The 12,629-nt window shown below is 41.9% G+C and overlaps 1 protein-coding gene across 11 annotated transcripts in view; it reads right to left on the bottom strand.

Annotated features, from left to right (window-relative positions):
- Nucleotides 1–12,629, bottom strand: part of SYNDIG1 (synapse differentiation inducing 1) — a 179,511-nt gene that overhangs the window by 17,958 nt on the left and 148,924 nt on the right. For 10 of the 11 annotated variants that reach the window (XM_053200323.1, XM_053200322.1, XM_053200325.1 and 7 more), the window contains one exon: nt 9,980–10,106. The exons of the other annotated variant lie outside the window; for it this stretch is intronic. In XM_053200323.1, coding sequence (XP_053056298.1) covers nt 9,980–10,106 — 127 coding nt within the window. The remainder of the gene's footprint in view (nt 1–9,979; nt 10,107–12,629) is intronic. 11 annotated transcript variants of the gene reach the window in all.

Here is a 12,629-nt window from a genome sequence, read left to right as displayed (position 1 = left end):
CTACTCCATCTGATGATGTATACCTGTCTTCACTTTGGACAATTTTCAGCCATTATGACTTTAAATATCACTACTATTCCATTTTGTCCTCATTTCTGTCTCTCTGGAATTTCTATTGGTTGCATGTTGGACCTCTTCTTTCTGTGTGCCATGTCTCTTTCCTGTTTTCCATCTCTCTTTCTGTGCTTATCTGGGTGATTCCCATGTATCTATCTCCTGGTATATAAATTCTTTCTTCAGTTGCATCCAGTCAATCTGCTGCTTAAACCAAAAATGTTTTTTTTTTGTTATTATTATTACAGGTACTCTATACTTCCCAATTCTAAAAATTCTAGTTGTGAATTTTCCAAGTTTGGATTTTTAAAATATTTTTAACTATGATCTCTCATTTTTTCACTATGGATCTCTATTCCTTCTTAATCACTTAAATTATTTTAATTATTTTAATCTCCTTGGGATTATTGTAGAGTTCTATAATAATCTCAAAGAGATTAAAAATGAATTGTTTTTGTTAATTGAATTCTGGAAGTAATAGTTCTGCTTTAGGAAGAAAATCCACTGACGACCCTCTTGTATGTCTTTCCCCTTCATATAGATTATACATTTCTTTTGTGTTTTTATTGAGAGCTAGGATTAATTATTTTCCTCTTTGCTGATTTGTAAAACTTTAATTGTCCTTAGGAAGCATCTTTTTATTGTCCACAGCGTGAATCCTGAATGTACGTATATTTTAATTTTTCAGTGGGTATCCTGCACCATGCTTATATGTAAATTGAGGGCCCACACCTAGGATTAGCCTGGCCCTGAGGTTCTGACTGTGCTCTGATGGTCCAGAACAGAGAGCTTACTTCCTGGTTTCTGAAGCCTAGGGGAGAAGTTTCTAACCTCTTTCATAGATGGCACACTCTGAGGCTATGGGATTTGTACATGGTCCTCCCTGGTCAAACACCATGTTCTCTCTCCCCTCAAAAGAATGAGAAGCCCAGCCACAGCTCCCAGACCCATCTCCTGGAAATGAATTACCCTTGGTCTGCCATGTTGGCAGCTTGTCATCTTTCTGGAATGCAAGACATATTGTCTTTCATGGATACACCAATGGCAATAACAGGTGTTGCAGAGATAAATATTCTTGAGAGCAGGCCCGAGATCCAAGAAACAGAAACACAGGGAATAAAAAGGAGCCAAAACTACAAGGGAATCAAAAGGTTAAAGGGATGGCATCAAAGAGCAGTCAACTTAAATTGGAGCAGGAAGACAGAAGACCCCAGGAGTGTGGTCTCCAGGAAAATAAAAAAGAATCCATAGCTTATATGATACATTTGGTCACATCATGAAAAATTATATCTAGAGGCTATTGATGAGTACAGTAAAGAGAAAGCTTAAGTCCATGAACTATACTAATTGAATTGAATAGAATTGAATAGAATTGAAAAGCAACAATACCCGTGCACTTGGCTTAGCAGTGACTGGGCATCTGTAGTCAGATAATGAATTAATAAGATGCTGTGATGACCATATTGAGAGGATGGGGATGGGCAGAGGTGACATGGGGCAGGGGGGAGGGAGGCCACAGGGACAGAGAATTTTTATAAGAAAGTGAGTCTTCATCCATCACAATAATTGGCCTGTGATAAATAAATGGTAAACCGATAGATTAAGAAATTAAGAAAATATATACCTTAAATTTAGTTTTTAACTTTTAGAGAGAGAGATAGAGAGAGAGCACATGAGCCGGGGAGGGGCAGAAGGAGAGAGAGAATCCCAAGCAGGCTCCATGCCCAGCACAGAGCCTGAAGTGCGGCTTGATCCCATGACCCTGAGATCATGACCTGAGCAGAAACCAAGAGTTGGATGCTTAACATACTGAGCTTCCCACGCACCCCATAAATTTTATAACTTTTTAAGAAATTACTAAATACCAGACAGACTTACTCAAATGTTCAAGAGGTGGCTTTGGGAAAGGGCTTGGAAGCTGGGAAGTACTGGTGACACTTCAAACCTTTTGTACAATGTATTTTATTTATTAGTTGTGACAAAGGAACTACACCCTAAGATGTCTTCAAAAGAAGAAACCAGACAAGGGGCAGATGGGAACTCTCTGTACTGCCTTTGTAATGTTTTGTAAGTATAAAACTATTATAAAGTGAAAATTTATTTAAAAAACGGTCAGGGTACTGGATGTAAGCACGTGGGAGACCAGGAACAGTGACCACAGATGCAGGCCCACCCCCCTGTGCTCTGTCTTGGAGGACCTTGAAGGCAGGGCAGGACTTTGGGAAAGGTACTCCTGGCTCAAATCCAGGGCTGACATAGTTCAGGGCTCAGCCCTTGAACTACTCACTATTTTTTGAGTATCTAATTTTACTTTTCTCCATAAAACAGAGTTATGATACCCATCTGGCTGGTTGTTGTGACAAATATTAGGAACAATAACACATTACTTCTGCTTTATGTGAGACTCCACACTGAAATTCTACTTGTCTCATCTCATTACTCCTTTGCACAGACCCTGAAGTACACACCATTATTAATACTCTTTTCTAACAATGTTTTATGAAAATTATCAAGCACACAGAGAAGTTAAAGAACCTACAGTGAATACCCAGATATCCACCACCTTAGCTGGTCATTAGGATATTACTATATTTATGTTATTAGATGTCTATTCATCTATATAACTCTCTATGCATCCATCAATCTATCTTTTCTGGGGTACATTTCAATGTAAGTTGCAGATACTTCCTGCTAAACACATCTGCATGTGAATCCACTAATGAGACCCTGGAAACACAGAATTAAGGTTTTGTGAGGTGAACTTATCAAAAATCACATAGCTGGTGAGTGACAGCTTTCACCTCAGAACTATATAACACGTGCTCATCTATGGAAACCACTGCTCTCATTCTCAGTCTCTAGGCAAAAGTCCCTCTTCTTTCCTGAAAATAAATGGGGAGGAGATAGGAGATTCTAAAAGCTAGGAGAGGAATAACAGATATTTTTCTTAAATACTCATGGGGAACATATAAACATTCTTGGGAACTGGGGCATCTGGGTGGCTCAGTTGGTTAAGTGTCCAACTCTTGGTTTCGGCCCAGGTCATGTTCTTATGGTTCATAGGATTGAGCCCTGTGTCCAGATCTGTGCTGACAGCTTGGAGCTTGCTTGGGACTCTCTCTTTCTCTCTCCCTTTTTCTCTGCCCCTCCCCTGCTTGTATGCATTCTCTCTCTCTCTCAAACTAAGTAAATAAACTTTAAAAAATTCTTAGGAACAAAAATGAATGTTTTGGCACTGTGTGGGTGCACACTGGCCAATATCTGCCCTGTGCACCAGGGTGCTCCTCTGTGTGCGGTGCCTCCCTGACACCTGGGCAACAGCTGTTTTGTGCCTGTGAAAATCTGTGAGAAAGCCAGTTCAGTGTCACCATGGAGCAGGGCGTCTACCCCATGATGTTTATAGAAGAGACCCCTTGAACTTGAATTTGTGTGCACATTAAACTTTCTCATAATTGCTATAGTATGGGTACATGTCAGTTCTTTTGTTCTCCTCTTTATTCCCTCCTTCCAGTCCATTTCACAGAAAACCAATTACATAATAAAGAAAACAAATCATTTTTAAAAGTCTTCCTACAGAAGGGCTACTAGATAACCATGAATTAATGATATTAAGAAAAGCTTGTTTCTTAAGAAGTGACAGTAAAGACTAGCACAGATTTAAGTAAAAAATGAAAAAAAAAACCACAGTATTACTTATTAGAGTGGAAAGTTGGGGGAAGTGTAAGTGCCTTAAAAGGTGAGTAACTAAATAGTCATGCTATTTACCTATGGTGGGCTATCTGGTAAATATTACGCTTTCTGAGCATTGCTAATTACATGAAAAATGCTCTCAATATCAGTTATAAAATGGCATATTTTAAGACATAATCTTACTTACATACAGAATAATGCATAGAATAAAAAAGGATTGGAAGGAACACACTAAATTCTTAAATGTAGTTGTTTTTAAAGTTTACCCTATTGTTTTCATAGTTATTCCAACATTTCAATGGTGGTAAACAGAAAGTGCATATTGATACTGCAGATGACATTTTCTCCTAGACAACATCAGGCTGGCCACTCAATTTGTTTCTAAATGAATGCAGTGGAGAGGTGTTAGTGAGGTCCTTTGGGTCAGGAAAACTCAAGTACAGTGACCCTAAATATTCCTCCAGCACTGGATGCTGGGACATGGCACAGACCCAGTGCCCTGATATCTGGGTGTCTGTGTGAGGGTAACTTACCTTGGTATGACTGTCCTTTTCTGACTCTGATGCACAGCACCTGGCTGGATCCTGGGCATGATTCCTTGGGGGATGTAAATCCCTCATTGGCCATCTGACAACTCTCTCCTGAACTTGGTTACACTCTCCTTGGTCACCACTCACCTCATAGAGAGCCAAACATTCTGTGCTGCTCGGTATCAACCTCTTCTGTCTCCACATTTCAGATTGCAGCACATGTAGTAATCATGTGAGGACCTCTGTTACTCCTGCCTGAGGACCACGCCTCCCTCACCTCTACTTCCTGGGCCCCTGTTCATCTTTCTGAACCAGCTACCCCTGGAGACAGGAGTCCTGTGAGGAGAACAGGGTGGCTTTCCAGGCCCCCACTGCCTGCTGATTCAGTGTAAGGCCTGAAAGCCTGGACTTTGACCTTGTGCATTTGTGGGTCACTGAGGGGATATTTCATAAACAACTCTGTGCGCTTAGAAAAAGAAAGGATCACAGCCCTGAACAGTGAGCCTTTTGTATCAGCATCCTGGGCTTTGGTTTCACATTTACTACACTATTTATCTTGACAACTGCTCTGCCATTTTCTGTGGGTTGATTGGTTTGTTTTCAGTAGCAATCACATCTATAGACAATCACCCAGGGGCACATAAAAAAAAAAAAACACCAATTCTATTTTTACCTTCTGCCATATTGCTGTTCTCAATATATTTGCACATTTGTCAGTTATTGTCCTGTCTGGTAAAACATCCCATTTTGCAACTGCAGCAGAAAGAGGAGGACTGGTGAGCAGGTGCCTGTGCTCCGGGGGGTGACCTCACCTGTGTGCCAGGGCACGAGCAGCTCTGCGGCCTCTCAGACTTTCTGCACCACATTGGGTTATCTATCCCTTCCCTTTAAGCTCCTGCTCTTCCCAAGCTGAGTGGGGAGGGGGGTTTTACACGTAGGATGTTGTTATGGCAACACAAGGCCTTTGACAAACTTGGCAACTGGCTCCCACTTCTGTGTCCTGTGAGATGAAGTGAGGCCAGGTTTTGCCTTCTGAAGCTCAGAGAGTCTCCTCCTCTGAAGCCCCACTCCCCCTGGCAAGCAGCATTGGGTCAGGGACCAGCTCAGGCTTCCACACATGCAGGGTCCAGCTCTTTGGCCAAGCCTTTCACTGGGTGAATATTTCCACCAAGTTGTCCAGCCTTACCCATCCACCCTGCTTTCCATGGGAGCTGGCTTGCTTGTTCCAGCTTTGTCTGGGTTCTCTGTCACTATCTGTTACTTTCAGCCTACAATGTCACTGAGGGGCTTAGCACCTGTACGAGGTGGCAGTGCTGCACTGTGCTGGTGGCTTTTCTTCTTCATTTAGGGGACCTGTTCGCCTTCACGTTTTATGATCCTTGTGAGGTTAGGAAATGTGACATCTGGAGGGAGCACTCTCTGGCACTGGATAGGCATGTAATAGTCTTGGCTTGGCCATTAACCAGCTGTGGGCTTTGTCAAAGCATTTAATCCCACGGTCTCAGCAGTGTCTAAGATGTTTCTGCAGGAAGTCCAGAGAGTCCACAGGAAATGGAGAAGTTTTCTGGGAGAAGGGGTGGGGGAAGTGCAAGGTGCACCAGGTAGGTAGAGAATGCACCTGGCCACCTTGGTGTGTAGAGAATGCAGCCCACCTGCTATCATCCCTGTTCTTGTGCCCCCTCTTCCTGGGGAGAGACCCGCTGCCTCTGGGGTCAGATCTCTGGGTGGTGCCTGTTGGGGAAGCATCTGTTCAGCTCTTTGCTTGTTTGTTTTGCTTCTGGAACATCTGTCTTCTTTTTCTTGATTTGAAATTTAGGACTTTAATGACTTGGTATGTATCACATCAAGGGATATAAGCATTTGAGAAACTCTCCCCTGTGGCAGGAGGTTAGGGGGGCCTGCATTTTTCTGGGGTCTTCCAGGTTAGGAAGAGGCTCTTGAAGAATATTTGATGACCAGGTTGGATGTGAGAACATGCTTCTCTTAATTGGGGGATTTCCATTGCAAGTCTAGTTTCTCATTTCTCCAGCATGCTTGCTTTTTGCTGGGAAGAGATTATTTGAAGGAGGGAAGGGGGAGGGGCAGAGGGAAGATCTCGAAGAAAATGTTGCTCTGGGTGGAAGGAATTTTAAGTTAGCATATGAGACACACACATGCATAGTGCATTTGGTTGCTTGCTTTTCTCTCACTGGCCTGTTCACTATGTATTGGGCACCTATGCTGTGTGTGGTGAATCCTGTTGGTGCTGTGCCCTGACCCTTCAACCCTTCATCAAGACCAATGCTCCAAAGGACAAGCTGCCAGTGGCTCCCAGGGCACTGCCTGTGGCTTCAGGAACTCTCCTGCCATAGGTTCCCTTTCAGCAGAAAGTCCACCAATGACTGCCAGATGTAGAAGGGGATGTTCTCGAAAGAGTTGCCTGTAGGATTGACTGGGGCCTCAGTGGCAATTTAAGATTTGCTGCTGCATTCCAGAGCCCATCTAGGTTTATTTGTGTAATCAAGATAGGGTTCCCTTATAATGCTACATTAAAATTGTTTTCCAAGTATGTAGGTTGAAAAGGAGTTAATTTTTTCCCACAATAATGGAAGGATCCTACTTGCACTCTAGTCTTATGAAGCAGTAAATAGAGATATACGCTTTCACTAAAGGTCACGTTTGACTGAATCTTTGTTCACAGTTTCTCCGCAAACCCAGAAAGAGTAAATTCACAGTGATGGAAGACAGCTGAACAAATTGTAATCGTCTTCAAGTTGATTACTTCATGGGCATTTAGACGAGCAATATGGGTTAAGTAAGAAACTTCAAAAGTGTTGGGAAATAGTGTCAGGGAAAACAATGAGATGCAGTAAGTGTGTCAAATCTTGTCCAATTTAAAAAATATGATAGGACGCACACATAGGTAGATGTGCTTGGTACAAAAGTACATAGATGTGCACATACAAATGGCTGAAGATAGAGGGGCAATGATGGGCAGTTGAGGTGGTTAACATAGGCACCCAATGAGGGAACTAATGTGGGGACCCAAGCAGAACATGGAGGGAGAAAAGATTGCACTAAAAAATAAGAAGCATGTGTGAATAATTGGATTTGTGCAATTGTGCACAATTATGTATGTTTTTTTGAATGCATAAAGAAATAAAGCTCATAAAAGGTATCCAGATCGGCCAGGAGGAGGTCAAACTTTCACTCTTCACAGATGACATGATACTCTATATGGAAAACCAAAAAGGCTGCACCAAAAAACTGCTAGAATTGATTCATGAATTCGGCAAAGTTGCAGGGTATAAAATCAACACACAGAAATCGGTTGCATTCCTATACACCAACGATGAAGCAACAGAAAGAGAAATCCAGGAATCTATCCCATTTACAGTTGCACCAAAAACCATAAAATACCTAGGAATAAATCTAACCAAAGAGGTGAAAATCTATATGCTGAAAACTATAGAAAGGTTTATGAAAGAAATTGAAGAAGACACAAAAAAATGGAAAAAAGTTTCCATGCTCCTGGATAGGAAGAACAAATATTGTTAAAATGTGGATACTTCCCAAGGCAATCGACATATTCAATGCAATCTCTATCAAAATAACATCAGCATTCTTCACAGAACTAGAACAAATAATCCTAAAATTTGTATCAAAGCAGAAAAGACCTCGAATAGCCAAAACGATCTTGAAAAAGAAAACCAAAGCAGGAGGCATCACAATCCCAGACATCAAGCTATACTACAAAGCTGTAATCATTAAGACAGTATGGTACTGGCACAAGAACAGACACTCAGATCAATGGACAGACTAGAGAACCCAGAAATGGACCCACAAATGTATGGCCAACTAATCTTTGATAAAGCAGGAAAGAATACCCAATGGAATAAAGACAGTCTCTTCAGCAAATGGTGCTAGGAAAAGTGGACAGCGACATGCAGAAGAATGAACCTGGACCACTTTCTTACACCATACACAAAAATAAACTCAAAATGGATGAAAGACATCAATGGAAGACAGGAAGCCATCAAAATCCTCGAGGAGAAAGCAGGCAAAACCTCTTTGATCTTGGCCGCAGCAAATTCTTACTCAACACGTCTCCAGTGGCAAGGGAAACAAAAACAAAAATGAACTACTGGGACCTCATCAAAATGAAAAGCTTCTGCACAGCGAAGGAAACAATCAGCAAAAGTAAAAGGCAACCAACAGAATGGGAGAAGATATTTGCAAATGACTTATCAGATAAAGGGTTAGTATCCAAAATCTATAAAGAACATATCAAACTCAACACCCAAAAAAACCCAAATAATCCAGTGAAGAAATGGGCAAAAGACATGAATAGACAGACACTTCTCCCAAGAAGACATCCAGATGGCCAACTGATACATGAAAAAATGCTCAATATCACTCATCATCAGGGAACTACAAATCAAAACCACAATGAGATACCACCTTAACCCTGTCAGAATGGCTAACATTAACAACTCAGGCAACAGCAGATGTTGGTGAGGATGCAGAGAAAGAGGATCTCTTTTGCATTGTTGGTGGGAATGCAAGCTGGTACAGCCACTCTGGAAAACAGTATGGAGGTTTCTCAAAAAACTAAAAATAGAACTACCTTACGACCCTGCAATTGCACTACTAGGCATTTATCTAAGGGATAAAGGTGTACTGTTTCGAAGGGACACATGCACCCCCACATTTATAGCAGCACTATCAACAATAGCCAAAGTATGGAAAGCGCCCAAATGTCCATCGATGGATGAATGGATAAAGAAGATGTGATATATATATATATATATATATATATACACACACACACACACACACACACACACACACAATGGAGTGTTACTCAGCAATCAACAAGAATGAAATCTTGCCATTTGCAACCACATGGATGGAACTGGAAGGGATTATGTTAAGTGAAATTAGTCAGTCAGAGAAAGACAAAAATCATATGATTTCACTCATATGAGGACTTTAAGAGACAAAACAGATGAACATAAGGGAAGGGAAACAAAAATAATATAAAAACAGGGAGGGGAACAAAAGGGAAGAGACTCATAAATATGGAGAACAAACTGAGGGTTATGGGAGGGGTTGTGGGAGAGGGGATGGGCTAAATGGGTAAGGGGAACTAAGGAATCTACTCCTGAAACCATTGTTGCACTATATGCTTAGTAATTTGGATATAAGTTTTAAAAAAATAAAAAATTAAAAAAAATTAAAAACAAAAACTATATAAAAAAAGGTATTCCTTTGGCCTCCTCATTAAGATGTTTTTCCAGTTTAGAAACACAAGTTTTTATCAGGAAGCAGGAGAACTGGAGAAAAGACCATGCAGCCCCTAGGAGATACCACATTATCCATTTAGGAAAGTGGACAATGTCCAACCATGTCTCCAAGTAGCTTTTATCATGCTTATTGCATCCATTCTTCAATATCCCAGTTGCAAAACCATAAAAGACTATCAGGGAATGAAAAGGCCAGCCAGAAAAGCAGAAAGTTACAAAACCAGTGAACAAGATAAAGCTGCTTTGGTAGGAGGTTCTGTGAAGCATATACAGGAGGTGCATATAGAAATAAAATGTGAGCTGAGCAGTGGGTTTTATGTCAGGATGACAGGGCTCTTCCATACACAACTTTCTCCTTTTCTGCCCTCATCTCATGGTGGGAAGAAAGTACACACAATTCCACATGAGTTCATGACTCACCAATGTCAGGAGAGCACCCGGCCCCAGAGTCCAACATGGAACAAGTGGTGGTCTTTACTACTTTTCTTTCCAGGAGGGCTTCCTGCTGGTGGCAGGGGGCAGTTGGAAGCCCATGCTTTCTTCCCATCTGGGAAAAATAGGAGGCCACTGAGTCACACAGGTAGGCTGCTCTTGAGGCTGCTCTGTGGGAGACTCTCATTCAGATAGGGTCTTTGAACACAGGCACTGCCTTCTGCTTTCTGCTAGGTTGTGGTGAGATGCCCATATCAGCTATACATGGACCCCATGCTTTATGATTCCCTTCCAACAACCACAGAGAGATCCCAGGACTTCTGTGTATGGCAAACACCACTACTGACAAGTCCACTGGAAGAAAATATGATAAAGCTAATGGCCAACAGGATAATAGCTACAATATACAAAGACTGCCTACAAATCAGTAAAATACAAAAGCCCAATAAAAATAGGTAAGAGTATGAACCAGCAATTTATAGAAGAAATAATAAAAATAACAAAGATATTTAACATCATAGTAATCAATGAAATGCAAATTGAAGTGACAAGATCTCTATTTTTATCTACCAGATGAGGGAAAATTGAACTCTCAGCCCTAGTGGAGAAGACAGTAGCAAGGATAAATTTTCTTAGCGAGGGTAAAAATTGGCACAGACTACTGGAAGTCAATTTATAGTATCTACCAAGTTTGCATGTGCATAATCTTTGGTTCAATGGGATTTCACCTGTGGGTGTGCTTGCAAAAGGAGAAACTGAAACAAGTTGTATGCTCACTTTAGGGAAATGATTAGACAGTGCACATTCATACATAACACCACAGAATCACTAAAAATGTTGATCTCTACATATTGATACCAAAAGTATTTACATTATGTGAAAAAGAAAGTTGCAATGCATGTTGGTTTATTTTTAAACCCAAACTACATGCATGCACAGGTTTATAAACTCACTGTATGAGTAGGTCCCCTTGGGGGAGGCTTTGAGGAAGGGGAAGAGAGAGGGAGATTCACTTTTGTCCTTGTTTCTTTGATCTCTTGCTCCTTCTGTTTACCAGAGAGTGTAGTCAGGTAGGTAACAAAGGCAATGAATGAATGGTGCCATATGTCCATGGGGTTCCCTGATAGTTAAAGGAATACGAGGCATAGGGTAAGGGGTGCTGGTGCACTTAAAGGAGATGACAACTGACTGTGATAATGGGAGTCCTCAACCATGTCCCAAAACAGGGCATCTGGTGCAGAGTATCAAGCACTCAGCTCCCCATTTCCTTGTGGCGAAATGCAGAAGCAGAGCAAACCTGTCCTACTCAAAGCCTCATCTATGACTTAAACTTTGGTTTTTATTTTTTTCATAACACACTGGTTTCTTTCTTCCTTCCTTCCTTCCTTCCTTCCTTCCTTCCTTCCTTCCTTTCTTCTTTCTTTCTTTCTTTCTTTCTTTCTTTCTTTCTTTCTTTCTTTCCACTTTTAGGCAATCTGTTCAGCTAGAAAGGTAAACTTACATCACTTCCCTCCACCATATAACTAAGAAAACTGCCTGTTAGAACTCATCTCTCCAACTCAATACTGACCTGAGTCCCAATCATGTACCAGCCATGGGAACAGATGACAAGACACCTGAACAGATGGGAGCCCACCCCATCTCAGCCCACAGGTGAGAGCAGAGAACCACACCCTATGTGAAGGGTCCTTCACAGGAGCCTGTGCAGACCATCACGGAGCAGGTGGTGGGGACACCTGACTCAGTTGGGGTTGGGGGTGGGGTGGGAAGACTTCTCACCATTGTCATAAAGAACAACCTGGTGATGAGGGATAGAAGGCATTCCAGAACACAGTGCATTGAGAAAGTCTGGAGGTGAGGGAAGGTCTGGCTGGCCTGACATCTGGCTCAGAAACTTCCAGGTTGGGCACAAGGGGAATGCCAAGGGGTGATGTTGGAGAGGAAGGCAGATGCCAGTGGTCCCATGTTTGCATTTAGGGCTGTAACATCTGCTCAAATTAGCAAGGCAAGGGCATTCTGGAGATGCCCTTGGAGATGATCTTTGGTCTGGAGATGATCTTTGATCAGCAAGAGACAATTTCCAGGCCTGCCTACTCACCGAATATTTATAATGGCAGCAAACTTGCCACAGGCTACCAAACCACATTGTGTTCACATTAAACACAATCCATTCATCACTTCTGATTGTCCTGAGGAGACAAGGACCAGAACAGAACATGAAGAGCCACTGGAAATGATGGAGAGATTACTCTGTGATGAGGAAGCTGACAGTAAATTCATTGGCCAAGAAAAAATAAGAAACATCTCATCATCCATGGCAGTATCCTCTAGGGCCTTTGAAATGCCATGGTTTCTTTCACATTGTTTTAGCTTCTCACAAATTTATTCCAGAAGGAAGAAAAACGGTTTGTGAGGCCCTGTCTCTCAAAGGCTGTGACTCTCTCTCACGCCTACCTCCTTTCTCAGTGCTCAGCTCCAAAAGACCTGTTTCCTGGTAAAGGCACAACTATTTACTGCCCTCTTCCCCAAAACACTCATGAAATACCTGACAGAAAAGGCAGTTTTCTGCTGCTTTTCCTGGCTCACCCCACCAGTGGCTCAATTACCCTTTTGGTATCTGGACTCCTTACAAAGAAGA

The sequence above is a fragment of the Acinonyx jubatus genome, chromosome A3 (assembly GCF_027475565.1).
Source record: "Acinonyx jubatus isolate Ajub_Pintada_27869175 chromosome A3, VMU_Ajub_asm_v1.0, whole genome shotgun sequence".
In the NCBI taxonomy this organism is placed as follows: Eukaryota; Metazoa; Chordata; class Mammalia; order Carnivora; family Felidae; genus Acinonyx; species Acinonyx jubatus.
Note: the sequence above shows the minus strand (reverse complement) of the source record. Positions and strands in the feature narration are given on the sequence as shown.